The sequence below is a fragment of the Astatotilapia calliptera genome, chromosome 20 (assembly GCF_900246225.1).
Source record: "Astatotilapia calliptera chromosome 20, fAstCal1.2, whole genome shotgun sequence".
Classification (NCBI taxonomy): Eukaryota; Metazoa; Chordata; class Actinopteri; order Cichliformes; family Cichlidae; genus Astatotilapia; species Astatotilapia calliptera.
In genome coordinates, this window is record NC_039321.1 from 29,290,047 (window position 1) to 29,308,938 (window position 18,892).

The following is an 18,892-nucleotide window of genomic DNA, read 5'->3' on the forward strand; positions in this document are numbered from 1 at the left end:
TGTATTTTTCTTTTTTTGAGGAAAGTATAGACAGGAGAACCGTTCACCTTTCATTGGACACACATGTTGGGGATCAGGCAGAGCGCTCATGTGCTGGCACACACGCTGGTAGCTGTGTCGACAAACTCTGGATGCACCCGAAGTTATGCGCAAAAAGTGCCGACACACACACACTTTTACCCCCCCCCCCCCCCCCCTCTTATTTCTTCTGTAGTAGTAAAACAGTTTTTTTGGCTCCCTCTTGTCTCTGCTCAAAGCTTTTTGTTCATTTGTTTGTGTTAGAGGAGTTCATACTGGTATATGCCCTCCGGTCCCTTGCACATACATTTCTCCTTTGCTCATGAGTAACTCATTTTCCTGTGAGTAGTATTCCTCTGTGTATGTTTTTACTTCAAGGCTGCTGGACTCTAAATGAGCGCACTTTGCCAGGTGGGATGAATGAGCTCCTTCATTTCACAGGATGTGTGTATAAGACTCTAACCAAGAAAGAGCAGGCGTGCGTACATTTGTGTGTGCATAAATGTGTTTGTGCAAATGAGCTGCTGTGTGCCGTTGCCCCTGCGTCCCTTGCCCGTCTCAGCGCGGCACCAAACTTCTCATGACATCAATCTGAATGTGGGGAAATAGTGATCTCATCATAGGCATCTTGTTACTGATTGAAACCCGCCGCCACTGACACCGACTCCCTGCCCCCCTTCTCACCTCCCCACCGCCAATGCTCCCCTCAACCTACCCCACTCCACCACATCCATCTGTGTCTCAAACCGGCCCTCCATTTTTCTTTTTATTCCACACCTCTTTCTCTCACATTCCCTGTACTACCCCCCCATATCTCACTTTAACCCCTCTAACCTCACTTCCTCCCTCTCTTGCACCCTGCATCATCCCCCCTTTCCTCTTTCCTTTCTGCCCTTACTCCCTTTCCTCTGCCGGCGAGCCCCAGGCCTCTACTTCTCTGCTCCGCAAATGCAAATACGTGGAATCTAAAGTGGAAACACACGCCCGAGTATGATGTTACCATGAATATTTCATATCTTCATAAACACACCCGGAGAAACTGCAAAGCTATGCGCTCAACAATGCCTGTGTTTGCCGGATGACTTCCTGTGAGGAATTGCCTCTCTGTGTTTGACTTCTTGTGAGAGCACACTGTGTTAGGATTGATGTCAGGGGCAGTGTGTTATGATGTCACGGGCTGAAGTTAATGATACGAGAATGGCAAGGGCCATAGGCCATGTTTCCAGTGGTGCCCAGAGAGAGAGATAGCACCCTGATCTGTCTTCATTATCCCCCCACTCTGCAGCCTCCCAGACACAATGATCATAAATCTCAGCCTGGAGCACACTTCACTGACACTGAAACACAAACACTAGTAACCTCTGACCTTCTCACTGCTACTGCCTACACACACTCATCCATGCACGCAGACACGGGTGCCCACACACTTACTGCAACTGCACAGTGCTCAAATGCCCCCCCCCCCCAAGCTCACTGTCATAATTTAATAAGGGCCACAGCATGCTCCGTGCACCGCCACACACAATACTCTTCATGCACTTGACTACACATTCTGACACAGATGCATGGTCTAAGTCGGCCTGATGGCTGCACACATACTTGAAAAGCTCATATTAGAATTGGTGATTTTTTTTAAGCATCCTATGGCTATATTTACTTTCTTGTTTTATATTACACAACTGCTGATTTAGTAGTGCTTCATAAACATTCAAGGGATTTCTATCAGCCTTAGTAGCCTCATAAGCAGCACATAAATCAAATATAAACAAGATAAAGATCAGCCAAAGTTTTTTTTTTTTCTTTGCAGTGTGGCTTAGATCTGTGCTTCCTGAACATAAGGTTTCTGCAAAAAGGCAACAGTGCCTCTCGCCACTTATCCATTCATTCACCCTGATTTTGTACCGGCATCAGAAATGTCTGGAGGAACAGTTTGGTGGGCTACTGTAGCCCACATGTGTTCGTAAAGATCGAAAGCTCACAGGAATAACGAGAGTAAAGCCGAAAGGTTTTTTTTCCTCATTAGGATGGCTTGACTTTATCCCGCAGACATATTGGGGTCAGTGTGTTTGAGGATAAGATCTATCTCCGCATCAGGCCAGTTGCTGAGGTTTACAAACAGAATAGGCGGACGGCCGTGGATGTGCAGGTAGCTTTGGAGACAAACAGAAAAATCCACATGCTGCAATGTTTGGTAGTTCGGGTTCAGACCATGAGATTTATGAGCTTTATGAGATTCATGAAGTTCCCCAATGAAGAACAATAAAGGATATTTTTATTCTATTCTATCTTATTTAGGAGATTGTGCCGTGATGCATGGCCAACAGGCCTGAAAGTCACGACTTTAGATGAAGTTCCAGAGTAAATATTACACGTATAGGTTAGTTCTGATTTAATTTTGTTTTCAGTGTTGTACTTGCTTTGTTTAGACTAGCTGTTCCCTATCTGTTGTTTGAATGAAGTAGGCATGTAGTTACACTGACCGTATGTGGTTTGTTCTTCTTCCTTTTTTTCTCTTTGTTTTTGGGTGTGTGTGTGTGTGTGTGTGGGGGGGGGTAAATCTGAGAAACCATAGTCGATATGAAGAGGTGCCTGTTTAGGTGCCAGTTGAGGTGTGCCTTCCCCTCCCAGTTTTGAGGTTTGAGGTGCTCCTCATAACCAAAACAACTTGAGAAACATGACATTCAGAAAAAAACAGGGCACACGCCCAGAACCACAAACACATAAACACAGATCTGAAACATATGATCTCATATGGAGAGAGGGGCACGTTCAGGGGCACACCCAGATCTGCTGCTGTCGCTGCACAGCCCTGCCATCTCACTCGTGACTTCCTTGCAGCTTATGTGCCAACGCTAGTTTCGATTCAGGAACCAAAGTGATATATTTAGAGAGATGGGTCTGCTTTTTTAAAAACACATTTTCTGCCTTAGAAAACAAAAAACAAAAAACCCAAACTATTCCTTATAAAGTTTGTCAGTAATTAGGCAAATGTCATGTATCCCCCCCCCCCCCCCCCCCCCCAAAAAAAAAATAAAAAATAAAAATCATGCCAGTCAAGGCCCAGTTCTGTTTTTTATTTAATCCCAGTGCCAAATGTTATTATATCAATTATTTGGTGTCCAATACTGGCTTAATGGGTTTCAAAGGGCTCCTCATGCTTGCTGTTTTAATGTTAAGTGCTGTTGTTGTAGCAGCATTAGTAATAGCAATAATAGTAGTAAGTTACTGTCTCAACTGTGGGAAGATTGGCACAGAAACATTGTAAGCAGTAAAACGCAGGCCAATGCAAATATGAGTCACACAAAAGGAGCACCTTCAGTGTGGGCCTGTGCCGAGCAGACAGTCCATTAAGATTGTTCCATAAATTGATCACACCAGGGATAAATTACATAGCGAAACATCATAGAAATTCTTAGAGGGATAAACAGATTGGCTCGCTATTAAAACAGTGTCTGTGTTAAATCAAAACAATATAAAGTGGATGATCTGTGTTCTTCGGGATACTAAAACATCCTCTCCTAATAAACCTACTTAACTTATTGATGAAACACAAATGATCTAAGATCACGACATGCGGTTCAGCATGCACAAACAATTTGTAGGTAAACTGACTCTTCAGCCAAGAAGTTAAGAGGTGGGGGGAGAAAATAATTCACCCAAGAGACAAAGAAGGGAGAGAGAGAATTAAAAACAGAAACTTAAGCTCTCTGGGCCCTTTTCTTCCCTCCAGGCATTTTGTGGCTTGTGAAAAAATGTGCTGTATATTTGAAGCGTCGGGGTCACGTGACAAAGGAAGGCTTTATGAATCAGAGTATAATTATTTCTAAGTGAGTGAGAGAGTGTGTGCCTGTATTTGGAGAGTGAAAGACTGATTTTTAAAAGGTAGAGACTGGAAAAGGAGGAGGAGGGTGGCAGAGACAGGGAGGGAGAGAGAGAGACTCACTGCTGCTCTGTCTTTGCTGTTAGAAGGACTCTGTTGAATGTGCACACATCTTTCCTCCTTTTCATTGGCTCGCTCCGGTCATCGGACCCTTTTGTCGAGTGCTTTATCTCCCCGTCTGCATCATCAGCTCGACATCTCGTAAGTAATTTGAACTTTAAAAGTTTAGAGTCGCTAACTTTCGTGGATGCTTGCTTTTTATTTTTCTCTCTCTCTCTTTTACTGCTAACAGAGTGTGTGTCTGTGTGTGTGTGTGAGAGAGTGCATTCTCTTCTGAGACTGGTTCAGCCGTTTTAATTGAAGACAGAGACCGAATGTGCAAGACACTTGAGAGACTTTGAGACAATTAATCATTGTGTTACAAAGTCCGAGCAGATTTTCATGTGTAAACACTAAAACGTCCCCACACGTGTTTGTTTGGATGCGCCTGTTTCAGTATGTTTGCTTCTTTGTGCTTCATAAACACGAGAGCGACACAGAGTTTATGTGAAAACATACTCGAGCATGTGTGTATGCCTGCATGTGCACACATGTGCTTATTAGCGAGTGTTTCAAGTGTTACCCAGTGCCTGTGGAGCTCTTTATTATTAGCATATGTGTGCGTGTGTATGTGTGTGTCAGTGTGTACACAATTGCATGTGTTTGATGTGTATTCACTAGAGGAGTCACCAGTCCTTGACCTGTTTTTTTTCTCCATTTTTTATAACCACCATATGAACACTTGGAAAACACGAGTGTTGTTTTCCATATTTTAAACAACGGAGACTAATTCCTCTGGAGTGAGGTGTGCCCGTAACCCCGGTTTTAGTTTTGTGGGATGTTTATTAATTGTGCTCCCACAGTTATTTAGCTATGATGTCAGAGAAGATTATTTATTGATGCTGGCATCTGCGCTAGGTTAACAGGTTCAGCTTGTTACAGCCATGTGTAACACAGTGCATTTAATGCTGTGTGATCTGGATATCAGATAGAGTTCAGAGTGTCCTCCACAGTGTTTGGCTTTGTCGCTCCACTGGTGAGCAACAAAGCCACGGTAAACTGCCTTCCTTGAATCCCTTGGCTTTCCACCTGCTGACACTTGGCGGTGAACTGGATGTATTTCGCATGAGGAACAGGCTAATTAAAGTGAATTGGAAATAAACAGCCACTTGGCCCAGTGAGGGAGGCCTGCTCGAAGGCCAGTGGTTTCTATGTTTCCCCTCCGCTTTGGTCTATCAGTGTGACAAGTCGTGTCATCTGGAGTGGAAGAAGCCGAGCTCATTTCTGTGGCAGAAAAATGTCACAGCACTTTTCGCCTTCAGCAAAGCGCTCTTGGGCCTTATTCAAGGACAGGGTACCCATACAGAAGCAGCTTTACCTTCATGGTGCGCAGCCACGGCAAATTGCTTGTCTTCCATGACAGTTTGGAATCAATTATTAATGTGTTTGCTGTTTTGCACACCAGATAAGTGTGTGCCTTAGCTCAGTATACCTGTGTGCAGTGTTGCATCACTGGCCTTGAAAACATCCTCTCAATATCAATGTTGCTCACATGCTGTATCATCTGTCATTACTGATTAGTAGCATATACTGGTGCAATATGCTGTATTTCAATTAAAGCAATAACTTTAAAACTAATACATAGCAGATAATACATTTTATTACCCTGTACAGCTAGTGGTAATTTCTTTAGTTCTAAGTATGGTATACAGCAATAAAAGAATATTTTATGGTAAATGGCCTGTATTTATATAGCGCCTTACTAGTCCCTAAGGACCCCAAAGCGCTTTACATATCCAGTCATCCACCCATTCACACACACATTCACACACAGGTGATGGCAGCTACATTGTAGCCACAGCCACCCTGGGGCGCACTGACAGAGGCGAGGCTGCCGGACACTGGCGCCACCGGGCCCTCTGACCACCACCAGTAGGCAACGGGTGAAGTGTCTTGCCCAAGGACACAACGACCGAGACTGTCCGAGCCGGGGCTCGAACCTGCAACCTTCCAATTACAAGGCGAACTCCCAACTCTTGAGTCACGATCGCCCCTTTATCTCCTATAAATCCGTCAAAGTTTAGTAATGCCAAAGCTGTGTGTGTACGTCTCTTTGTTTGTGTGTTTCTGTGTGTAGGTGCTGTTGATAAATCCTTGGTTTTGGTGGAATTACTGAAACAGCAGTTGAGCCAGGAAATCGTCTGCATTGCAAAATCTGCTAACAATCCTTCTTTGTGACATGACTTTGAGTGGTAAATCAGGGAGTTGTTGATACCTGTCTTCTTCTGGAATTTCTTTAGCAATTAAGGCGAAGTGGTGGGGAGGGGTTAGACAGGTGGTTTAGGAAAATCGAGGGGCTCTCTGCTGCCGCACTATAATTAACCAGGAAGCTATCTGCACGCCATTTCCTATGTCTGTTTTTGCAGGTGTGCCATTCTGATGTGAGGATTTACATCTAAGCCTCCACCCAAGTTCTCGTTAAAAGACCTTGTGCCAATGGCAAAAAAAGATGAACTTGTGTGAAAGTGTGGCCTTTTGAATGCTGTGCTTGCTTATGTGTGTGTGTGTGTGTTTGGGCCTGCATGTGTCTGACTGCTGCTTTGAGTCCTGCGGCTAAAGGCAGCAGTGGTGAAACCCATCCATTACTCTTCGCTCTACACAGAGAGGATTGTTTTCAGCGTGTGTTTAGGAAGGGAAACCCCTCCATTGTTGCCTCCGTGGATCCTTACCAGTTCTTCCTTTACGTCTTCCTACACAGACATATTAGCAGCACAGACTTTGACTTTCACACTGCTGCTATTTTAAAGTTTCTTCCCTCACCTTTTTTTTCTCCGCCTCTCTCTATATTTGTCATGTTTGCTTACTGCCACTTGCCCTTTTCCTCATCATTGCATGTTTTCCTGTTTTGCTTGACCAACTGCTAAAAGTCTCTGTGTTGTGTACTGCAGAGAGAGGCGCATCATGGAAACGGCAAGCAGTCAGGATGACTTCATCATGTCGCAAAGCATTTTATGTCTCACTGTGTGTTCTCACTCTTTCCATAGCTCTTCTCACAAGTGCATGTCAACTCAGATCGTTATGTGACATTATGATTAAGTGAGAGCAGAAAAATTATTTTAAAATAGTGACTAGGTGACAGTGACAGTCATGGCGCTCTTTAACAAAAAAAGAGGAAAAAACAATCCCTTTTTTAAGTGACAAACGATTACACAGAGGTGCTTCTTTGCATTGTTGCTTCAAGGAAATGGTATTTGTGTGATGCCAAGAACAGGCAGATGTCAAACAAGTTTCAGGTGATGGAATGCAACTGTGTTTGGAGCGTCTGTCATTTTGGAGCCATTAACCAGCTACTTGTTGAAAGAGTGGAAGCTGTCAGCTTTGCATCAGATAAAAGCGTCACGGCTATTGTTTTCTCAGGTAAAGTACTGCTGACGTTTGCAACAAGATCACCCATGAACCTGTTTCAGTAGGAGCGTTTAAATTTGCCTGTGCAGCTCTGAATCCATTAACGGCTTTTGAAGGCTGGATGTGGGCATGTCAAGCAGTGATTATAACAGTAAATGTGTTTTTAGCTCCGAGATGTTGAAACACTGGTCCGTTGGTGCAGTTTGGACACCTGGACTTTGAAATCATTCTTTAACAGCTTGGTGTACAAACTACTTAAAATATAACTCTTTGCAACACATCATTTCCTTTATAGAGTTAATGAACATAACTCACTTTGTGATGTCAGCAGTTTAAAGACAGTGCCTGGAAGGCATGCACAGTTTTCTGTCAAAAAACTGACAGGAGTGGGCAAGTCAGAAGTGGAAAAAGAGTGAGAGGATGTTTTCCCTGCCAGGATAGATGGCACAGTTCATTTATCTCGAGGCTGTGAATGTACAATTCAGAACTTCTGGTAAAGGCGCTGGGTTTCTGCTCTGCACAGGATAGTTCCACAGTTCCACAGTTTTTAATTTTACCTCACAGAAACATGTATATTTTGACCCTCTGCTGAGTTGATGAAGCTCGACAAAAAATCTGTGAACTCGCTCAGTTTCTGGAGAAATGAAACAAAGAGAGGTCTCTGTGTCAGTGTGGTAAGAGTGGGGAAAAGTGCCTTTATAGCCATACAAATATAAAATTCTAACTGAATATTCTTCTGTGTTCTCACTGACTGGAATAAGAACCTCAACCGGTAAACAAACCAGGAAAGTCATGGCATCCAGAGTCCTGCTCGCGTATGCCGAGTAATCACCTGTGGTTTCTTTTGCAGAGTTAAAAAAACAGCTGCCTCGCTTGGTAGTGTGGTGCAGAGCTTCCTGAGATGCTGTGATTTATTTGTTATGTTTGACTGCAGTTCTTATTGCCTGAGGGGCTCTGTCACAACAGTTAAGGCACAATTGTTGTTTTGCTCACAGAGGACTTGATACCCTTTGTCTGACAGACATTCAATCTGTGGGAACTGTTGTCTCTCTCTCTCTCTCTCTCTCTCGCTTTCTTTTTAACTCTTACTTGATTTTTCATTTTGCTCCGTCTTCTCCGCAAAACTCCTCAGCAAACAAGAGAATCTCCTTCTCCGCACGCATGCCTGATCTTGTTGCATTGTCTCCATATTGCCAGGTTGATTGATCCAACTTCATTTGCTACATGAAAATCATTGGATTATCTCAAGTGTAACCAATGACTTTAGTCTAACATGATGGACTGCAGTGAGCTCTGACACTATTTACAGAAACAAACCAAAGCAAATTTAAACTGCTACAGTGCACCTCTCTTAGGCAATGATGGAAAGTCCCAGCAGCAGCCGTAAACCCACCCATAGCTGGCCCTGGTGCTCCTTGCTTGCCTGGCTGCCTGCTGCCTCCTGTGTGCCCCCCAGGCTCAGGGGAAGTGGGGAGGCCCTCCATGCCCATTTGGCCCTGGCTAACAGGGGATGAGGTCACTCCAAATTCCCCTTATCCCCTTATAGCCCCAGACGGGCTGGCGAAGTGAGCCTACCACAGGACCCAACATAAAACATAAATGGCTCTGTAAAAAGCTGCTGGGCTGATGTGACTCATTAAAAAACTCTGGCGCCAACTCTTTTATTAATTCATTATTGTGTTTAGGGAGCGTAACGTTACTGGGTTCTATTTTAAAAGGCTCTGTGCTTCAGTTCTTTTCCTTCTAAGTGTTCTTTTTCTTTCTTTTTTTAATGCCTTTGTTTTGCAACACATATTTGAATGTGGAGTGGAGCTGTGGTTTATTCTGGTAGAATTCAGCCTCTGGACTGTCTCTCAGACCGTTTTAAACTTAATTTCTGAATTAATATGCCACGCTTTCCTCCTGTCAGAATACATAATTCACACGCACTGATTTGTAAACTCCGCTGTCAGTCTTCTTTTTCTCACACAGTCACCCATTTCTTTTATCCTCCTCTCTCTTCCAGCTCTTGCAGACACATTGTGCTGCCTCTATGGGGCCTGGTCTGGTTTGAGTTCTTGAAGCAGATCTCCAAATGGCCCGAACGCTTGCCAAGTACATACTCATAACCCGCACACACATGCACATTATGAGGCTACGCGTTGCTGGCAGTCTTGTTTTTGCAGTCTGTACCTCTTCTCTCATTAGGCCCAGTGTGAAATCGTGTGATGTCTCCAGTAATGTTTTTGCGCCTTGGCTGCACAGTGGAATCACTACGCAGGGTCATGGTACAAGTTGTATAAGCAGTGGAAGGATGGAGGGATGGGGCACAGAGGATAAGACTGGGTATAAGGATATGATTATGTAGAAGAGGTGTAGGCGGGTCAGAAGTGGAAGGGGTGGGGTGGGGTCCAAGGTAGGTTGGAGGAGAAATATACTGGAAAAAGTAAAGACGTAAAACAGAGAGAAAGAAGGAAAGAAGAAGAAAGATGGCAGTATGGCTGTGTTGGCAGGATGGGGGTGGGTGCCTATCCGCGGCTGCTCCTTCCTGAAACGTGGCCACCCGAGCCTGCCTGGGCCCTGGATGCACATGTGGAACAGTTTACTGTAATGGAACTCTAAATTAGTGGTGGTTTGAAGCTGCCTGCAGCAGTAGGGTGTAATTAACTGGCTCTGTTGAAAGAGAAAGAGCCAGAAAGAGAGGCAGGGAGGGAGCCAGAGCCCTGGAAAAAGGCACGGGGTGAGAGGTGTGTGTGCGTTCATATGTGTGCGTGTGTTAGGGGATGCTCTCACACATGTGATGTGTGGAGTTTTTGAGTGCTTGATTGCGTGTGTGGCGCATATGTGTGCTTCTTGGAAAGCTCTCCCTTCTTTTTTCCCGGGCATGGCGCCACCTCTTAGTGCCCCCATGTGCCCAGACCCTGTCACTGTTCCACTGTGCTTTTTCGCTCAGTTCAGCAGTTCACTGGTTTAGCCTTAGATCTTTCCACCACCCCCACCCCACCACCCCACCCCTCCATTTCTTTGTTTATACCGAATTCATTACCAGGATTTTTTCCCTGTCTTTTCTCCCAGATTCACAAGCCACAGCAGTTCCAAATTCCTTGGCTCTGCTCTTTTTCAAAGCCACATATAAAAAACAAGCTGATCACACCACCCACTCATGAAATCACACTAAGGAAGCAAAAGGAAAACATGAAAAAGAAAATGGGAGGCCTCTTTTATATTTCACCCCCCCTTTTTGCATTGAGAGTCGACAGAGGAGCATAACTGCAGCCTTGTCTGCACTTGAGCCTGACTTGTCTATGCCCACTGTGTGGTGTCAAAGTGACGAGAAGGCTGCAGGAGGCTACAGCCAAAATGACTCTGTGGGATGGGAGCCTGACCTCAAGAGAAGATAGTTGGAAGTGACAGCAGCAGTTAGCAATCAGTGGATCTCATTTTCCCTACTCATCGACCCCCCCTCCTCCCTTCTTCATGCTCTGGACCCCGTGTCTGGGCCCCTGGTCCTAGGGGAAAGAGGCAAAGAGGCAGGCTGCTGTGCTAGGCTGGCAGCAGGAACAGAGGAGCTCTTTATAATAGAGTTCTGGTGATTTAAATCATATGGTATAGCCTGGAATCACTGTAGAAGTCTGGAAGCTCTTCAAAACTGTACAAGAGCTCCCTCTCTCTCTCCCCCTCTCTTTTCCTCCTCCCTCCTTCCTTCCCACTCTTCACTGTTATAACTTTTTCCAAACTTCTTTCTTATTTTCTTTTCCCCTCACCCAGTCCCAGTTTTTTTCTTTTCTTTCTGGCTTTTCCCTCTCCGAGCCTACTCATTCTTTTTCTCTCTATCTGTTATGGTTCTCGCCATCTCATCCTTCCTCACTTCCTCTTTCCTTCCCATTCGCTCATACCTGTTGGTATGAAGTTTACACATCCTTCTCGCATTAAAACTGTGGATGAACTATTATCGGACCCAGATGGAATCAGAGTTGATGTGAGGTGAATCCTGTTTGTTGAATCTAGAGCAGATCTTAGCATCAAACAAAACACTAATCGTATCATCATGTTCATGCCAATCAAAAGCACTTATTCTTATATTTTATGTGGAATTAAATTAATAGGAAATTATTTACTCTTATCCTCTCATCTGCAGAAAAGAGACAGCAGGACTCTTCTAAAGTGGAGTCCACCTATCCTTCAGTACCTCCGAGGCCCCCTGTCGCCCATACGTTCTCCACGTCTTAAGACTCTTCGACGGACACACATCTCAGCCTTGTGGAGGATTCCAGGTGTCGAAAGAGCCGTTACCTTCAGCCAGCCGCCTGCTGTGGACCCTGGGTGATCCGTCGCCATGGCTACAAACAGGGAACAGCAGGTGGGTCACATGACCGGCTTCCCACCTGCTGTGTACCCCTTTCCCTTCAACTCCATGAGAAGCCACTCCCCCTTCGACCTGCTGGCCAACAGCAGCCTGTTTGGGAGATTTGGGGCTGACCTGCCCAAAGAGATGGCTGCTCTCTGTAAGTCATTTTCATTACTCTGTGTGTTTGTGCTTGACTTGCCTTTCCTCTCATTTTCCATCTCAGTTCCAAGAATGCATACGGCCATTACTTTATTTTTAGTCAGGTCGCATTAAACACCATCTACTGGAAAAGGGGAAATATGGCTTAATTTAAATTGCACTACATTATGTGTAATTTTGTGGAAATGGAAAACTTTAGCGTCTGTTTGTGATATAGGACCAGTGGTAGAAAAAAATCCCCCAAAGAGACCATGAGGAAAAAGTCTACTTTCATCAGTACAATGATTACTCTGCTCCTGTGGTTTCCTTATATGCTTTATGCTTGTAGATGGTGTGGTTATGACCGCAAGCTCTGGCTCTGGCTTCACGATGCGTGCGTGTATCCGTGCGCGTGTGCGTGCCTGGACCTCTCACAGAGCTTTTGTGAGGCAGATAATGCACAAGTCTGTAATTATAGACAAAACACATTGAATTATGTATTAAGTGATGAGTACTGAGCATCAAAATAGTTAAAATGAGTACTAATGCAGTTCAAACATTTGACTTGGACAGCGGTGACTGATCGTATAATTAAAATGAAAGGTGAGCTAGACACTGGACTTGATTCACAGCAGCGTTCCCCTGTCAACTGTGTACTTCTATGCTTGACCATAGGGGGCACTGTTACATTCTGAAGCGCTGAGACGGGGATGATGTATAGAGAACAGAGCACAAAGAGGAGATTGTTGGCAATCCAGAGTCTTTTTCTGTTGTGCAAAAACTAGCAAGATGAAACGCACGGTGCCGACGTACATTTCTCGTTGTTCAAAACACCTGCTTGTCTCAAAACCACTAATCAGCAACAGGATTCTAGGTCAGGGAGGATCCTTGTGTGGAACCACTGCGGTATAATTCACTGATGATAATAATGCCAGAAGAGAGAGCGAGAGAAAAGAATGAGCACTTTTGTTGAGGTTAAGCCATGAGGTAAAGGTAAGCAGAAGTTATTTGAAATCTGATCTGGGTGCAGTGTTAAAGGGGCGGCAGGTGGTGGTGGTGTGTGGTAGTGGAGGAGTAATAATGGGTGTGGGTGGCAACAGCTGAGCGCGGAGCCTGCCTGTGTGTGCAGCCCCCTACTCCCCCCACCACCACCGCAGCATGCCTGAGCACCTCTCCAGCCTTTCAGCCGTCAATCACTACCTCACCCCCTCTCTTCCTTCTCACTGCCACTGCCCACCTAATCCTCAAGGTATTTTCACAGAACCAGAGAGAGAGAGAGAGCGAGTACCTGGGGGTAATGTCCTGGTGTGGTGGAATCCAAGAACACACCCAGCAAAAACACACACACACATATATATACACACAGGCAAACATGCACTCGGAGACACTCTTCCCTCTCAGTTTCTTTTGCTCTCTGTCTGGTTCTCTCTCATGAAGCCACACACACACACACACACACACACACACACACACACACACACACACACACACACACACACACACACACACACACACACACACAGCAGTTCTTTCATCTAAAAACTAGAAACATACCCCTGACGCAGAATGAAATCCCACCACGCTGACAGATGGATTCTTTATGGTTTTTATGCTGGCATGACTTAAAACAAAAACAAGTATCAAAGCACAAACAGACGCAGGCAACCACATGCACTGGGGCTTCATACACGACTGCTTGTACTGACACATCCACGCTGGCAGTAGTATCGTTCGCAGGGGTTAAGGACTGCAGTTATTTGGTTTAAGCTTCGGGTCAGAGTGTGAGAAAAGCTGGGGACAAAGATCAAGTCAGGATCACAGTGACAGTTAGCTTCAATTTGTCGAGACTGACATGTTTTTTTAAGTGTCTCTATATTAACATAGCCATGCTGGTTGAATGGTGTTTACTGTCACAATTTACTATTTCATTATGTTTACATTACGAGCTGCAGCTATTGCTTGAATGTCAAATAAATGCCTGTCAGTTGAATATTAAAAGAATTGCCTGCTGGACTAATTCTGCGTTTCACTGTACAAAAATACATCTTAGTTCAGTTTAAATGCTGGCAGCTCAGTGGAAAACTCTCTGTTGTTTTTTTTTATCTGCTTTTAAAACATCCTATTGGTGTATCCCTTGACAAGGAATGTTACAAGTCATTTTGCTGACAGCAGTCTCATTCCCCGCTCTCTTAAATGTTAGTGGGGAAGACAAAGGGCCTCGGTTTGGACATTCCCCAGGCCCTCTTTTTCTTCTCCTTCTACTTCTTCAGGAGTTGACTTAACAGTCCTGCTCATTGTTGTCAGGCTTGTCTGTACGCCAGACTGAGAAAATACCTTTCACATAAAGGGAGTAGCACTGTGGAAATTTCACCGTGTATCTTTGTGTGTGTGTGTGCAGTCAGTAGCTCTTCATGCTTGCACAACTTCAGAGTTTTTTGCGTAATTGTTGTAAGAAAGGTACCCTGGGTGACACCTACCTTTTGTTTAGATGTGCACACTGTGCTGACCTGCCAGAGCACCTCCCATGGCGGTGCTCTGTCTTGGCACCAGAGTTCTTTGGAAATACCTGTTTTGCAAGGAGGTGGGAAGAGACAGAAGAGGGATGGGAAGGGGTGGGCCGACTGTGTTTGCACATGTCCGCATAGTAAGCTTTTCTTTTTGCTTAATGCATAAATGGAAGATCCAGAAAACCTCAGTGCCTCTCTTCAACCTGGGTGTGCTGCAGACTCCCACTGTAGCTGCTGATATCTGAATAAGCGTGCAATGGCGTTTGTTCATCTGTGAGAAGGTCTGATGGCTCTCTGCAGTGTGTTGCTGAGGCTGTTATCAGTTGATCCCTGTCATTACGGGAGCCTTTCAAACAAACAGTTGGAAGCCCATTAAGGCCTCTTATTTTGTGATAACATCGTCACTGAGCCCTGAAACACCTCGCTAAGCTTTCACCAATCAGGGCCAGAGCGCTGGCCTCAGACTCAGCCGTGGGGATGTTTTGAAAAGCTAGTAGGTCATTTCCTTCAGCCCACATGGCCTGGCCGAAAAATCTAAAGTCCTCTGCTGGGCTCAAACTTTCCATTCATACCATAATTTGTAGGGTTATGCTGAGTGATGAATACAGAAAACCCATGAGAGGCCCAGCTGTGAGCTGCATCACAGTGGGATGAAATCAAAAGCACTGTAATAATAGAATGGAATGAATAGCGTGTTGAAACCTGTGTAAAAGCTGGCTCACTTTGCTCTTTTGTGCCTCTGGTGGAGAGAAGGGCAATAGCAGTTCATTTAAAGTGTCTGTGGATCTGCGGTTGCACACACACACACACACACACACACACACACACACACACACACACACACATATGCAGTTCAACACAAAACATCTAGTTCGGCAGATTGTGAAAAAGGCCAAAATGTTCCAGCAAAACAAAAAAAACAAAAAAAAAAAACACGCAGAGTGACATAATTAAAAACACTCTTTGCATACTTACACACACACACACACACACACACACACACACACACACACACACACACACACACACACACACAGAAACAACATAAGGAGGTCATGTTGGCTTAGGGAGCTAAGGGAGTTGCGTAAAGGAGCCATTTTGGTGGGAAATGTGGTACGGCAGGGAACGTCAAAGCAAACCTTTAAATGGAGGCGAGGGACAAGGGAACGATGTCAGCTAGCAGAGTGAAGCTTTCTCCACTGGAGGTGAAGCAGAGCACAAACGGCACATTGAATCTCCATTTATTTTCATAAGGTTGAAGTGCTGGGTTTAAGCCTAGCCTTGGTGGTGTAGAGTAGGATTAGTAGGATTTGCCTCTGTGCACATGTGTATGCTAATGTGGGCATACTACATATCTGATGAAAGCAAGGGGCAGAGAAAAAGATGAAGTGATCTATGTATGGATATGAAAATGATGATTGCAGCCCCGCAACCCAATACTTCCTTGTAGGTACATATTTCCCTACACACACAGGAAAACCAAACGCTCATCTGTGTTTCTCATTGTTTGAACAGCTATAAATAATTGACATTACATTTTTTGCTATGTTGGGTGTCGGTTTAAAGGGAAAAACACAACACAAAATTTCCTCATTAGTAAGGCTCAACAGCTTAGGTCACAACATATCACTATAATGCTTTTGCTTGTATTCTACAGGAAGGATGACTAACCTTTCTTCTAAAAAAACATTCTCTCTTAAACATACACACATGATTTGATTGTGGTGTTTTATCAGCTTGGTCACAAGTTAGATGTTATATTGGGTTGAAGACTACAGCATATGATTCACATCATTTTCATCCACATGAAGCCTTTCTGTGGCTCCCCACTCCCACCCCCTCTGCTTGACCATTGTCGCTCTGGAAGAATCCATTCTCATCGGCATTGAAATGTTTCTTCGTGGATACAAACTCAAGTTTGTATTCATTTGCCGTGATCTTTCCTTTGAGTGGATCCAGACAAATTCCCATAAATTGTGTTTCTTCAAACACCAAATGAAAACCATGCAAGAAACAAATACCAGATCATTTAGGTCATTGAAAGTGAGCAGGTGGATGGATATACTGAACTACACTCATTTGCCAAAGACAATAATCTTAGTTTGGCTGCAGCTTCTGAATTGTGAAAGATGTACTTTATATTGTTTGGTAAAACCTCGACAGTAATAGAGTGAAAATCGGAACAATCAGATGACGAGTAAGTACTTTGCAACAGTGGAAAGGAAAAACTAATAATGTTAAATTTCTGCTACTACTACTAATAATAACAAAAATAATTTTTCTTGTGCTTGATCATCACACTAAGTCATTATTAGCTCTTCTTCTTTCTGACTCTGGTACTAAATGCCGTGAGTGTCAACACCTAAACAAAAAAAGCTCTCATATAGCTGTTTGCTCGCTGGCATCTCTGCTCCTGTGACCATGATCTTCATAGCAAATTAGCAATGCAAGCACTGGACCATTTTGGACTATACTTGTGTGTGATGACAGCATGTGCAGCGCTGTTTGGCTTTGTCCTTCATCTGTCAGTGAGACTGGAGTCTATTGGCTGTAATAAACAACTCTGCATTGTGTGACATCCCTGCTTTTATCTCCCTAGGCGATCACAGGCCTCAAATGACAGGTGCTCCACTCCTTTTTGGCAATCAGTTGCACTTATTATTTTTTCACTAACGCTAGCCCTGATTCTGTAGTGCTGATTTTTTTGTGTAAAAAACGATCAGTTTTCCTGTAGACTCCTGGTGGAGCATAGGTCTGCAACAACACCGTAAAAAATGATAGTAAGTAGAATATCTGCTGCTCCATGATGATATCCACCTAAACCCCGCTGGCTTATGCACTTCAGAGTTCTCTCGCTCGGTTCCCTCTTTTCTCCTCTGCCTTTACCTTGGATTTCCTCTCATTATCCCACACTGCAAGTGGGAGCCAGATTGCCCTAAGTGCTGGAAACTTTCTGCAACTTTGCAGGACTTAAATGTGTGTGTGTGCATCTGAAAAGCCAGCAAAGGTTGCCGATAACAGAGGGACCACAAAGTGTACTACAGCTCTGACATGATGACAGATGAAGATAAACATGCTACTATCAAAAGTGGGAGGGTGCTGTTTTCAGACAGTCTTTGTGGGCACGTGCAGGATGAAAATTGCGCAATGGCGAGAGAGGAAGGCTGGCTTCTCTGAAGACGTGGGAGGGCACACAGGTCCAGGACGTGCCCATGAAAACAAGACGGGGGTTTGCATTTTTGGCCGAATCTCACTTTTTCTCACAAGAAAACATGGGTAGCAGAACATCATGACAGTGCAGAAAGAGCGAGAGAAAGAAGGAGGGAGAAAATGTGAAAAAGAAAGATGGCCACGAGTGTAAGACCTTAGCATGTGTCAGATCTTTGACTGGTGGAGCAATTGATGGATGAAATGGACAACAACACAAGGATTGCTCTTCTTTTTTGCCTGATGTTACTTTTTTAGTTTAAAAAAGAAGCTCTGCTCTGCTTACTGAACAACCCTTAATGGGATGTGTGCACTTTTAAGTGTGCGTGTTCTGCGTAACCTGAATCTGGCTGTGGTGGGAAGGCTTCCTGGGCTGGTGTTCAGTGTCTCTATCATCACCAGCAATCTGTTTCAGCATGTCCGCACGCTGCACACATGCCCACATCAGAAATGGAAAAGCTTTACATTCCTTTCAAAATGACTCTGTTGTGTTTAGTGCAAAGGCCTCTGTCTTTATTACCTCACACACGATTGCGTTGTTGACTGCTTGGCTAGAACCTGAATGACTGTATACAGAGGAAGTGGCAACAATGTGTTGTATACGTCTTATCTGTAATTGGCATCAGAGTGTCAGACAGCAGTAAAGCCTGACTGGGTTCCAGCACACGTGGAGCAGTAAGCAGACCAGATCCAGCTGACTGGATAAAATCGTGAGACACGCACATAAAATCGTAATTAAAAAAACAAAACCTATTTCAACATTTTAAACGTGTGCTCAGATTTGTTCTAATCGCTTAAATGAAACATGATTGAAAGCAGACGTCAACATGGAGTGGCCAGTGAGTTGGCAGCCACTGAAAATGAACCATTTCCAAAACCTGAAACAAAAGCAGAAACTTTGTCAACTAAAACAAATCACGCAGTCAGGAAAAAGTGGCCATAGGGAACTTGATGAAATGGGGAGAGTATTTGGAGAAATGGGGTGGGGGGGGGGTATTATGGAGAGAGATGGAGAGACTTGTGAGCCAGTGAGTGAGGGAGAGAAGAAGGGAGGGCAGGATAAGTTTGGGGGAAAGTTAGTGGCCCAGTGGGGGTTTCTTCCAGAGTTCAGCCTCTCTGGCTGGGGAAGGAAGGGAAGGAGGGAGGGGAGAGAAGGGGAGGCAGGGACCAGCCTGGGTCAGCAGCAGTATGGAGTATGTGTAGATTAGATGTCTAAACTCACTCGGCAAACCCTCTGAAGCCCTGGAAGGCTCACAGCTCACAGTGTAGTTTGCCAATAACTGGAGAACCTGGAGTTGGTGGTCTGAATTATAGTCTCAAACACAGTAAAAAGAAATGTCAGAACCAGTGGAACCGGATAGGGTTCGTAAA

General features: G+C 44.5%; 1 protein-coding gene across 3 annotated transcripts in view; it reads left to right on the plus strand.

Moving 5' to 3' along the window:
- rarga (retinoic acid receptor gamma a) overlaps positions 1 to 18,892 on the plus strand; it is a 50,944-nt gene that overhangs the window by 13,618 nt on the left and 18,434 nt on the right. For 2 of the 3 annotated variants that reach the window (XM_026153230.1, XM_026153231.1), the window contains one exon: positions 11,460 to 11,826. In XM_026153230.1, coding sequence (XP_026009015.1) covers positions 11,658 to 11,826 — 169 coding nt within the window. In that variant the 5' untranslated portion in view covers positions 11,460 to 11,657. Of the gene's footprint in view, positions 1 to 3,903; positions 4,100 to 11,459; positions 11,827 to 18,892 lie in introns of those variants that run through there. The other variant, XM_026153232.1, reaches the window with a different exon arrangement.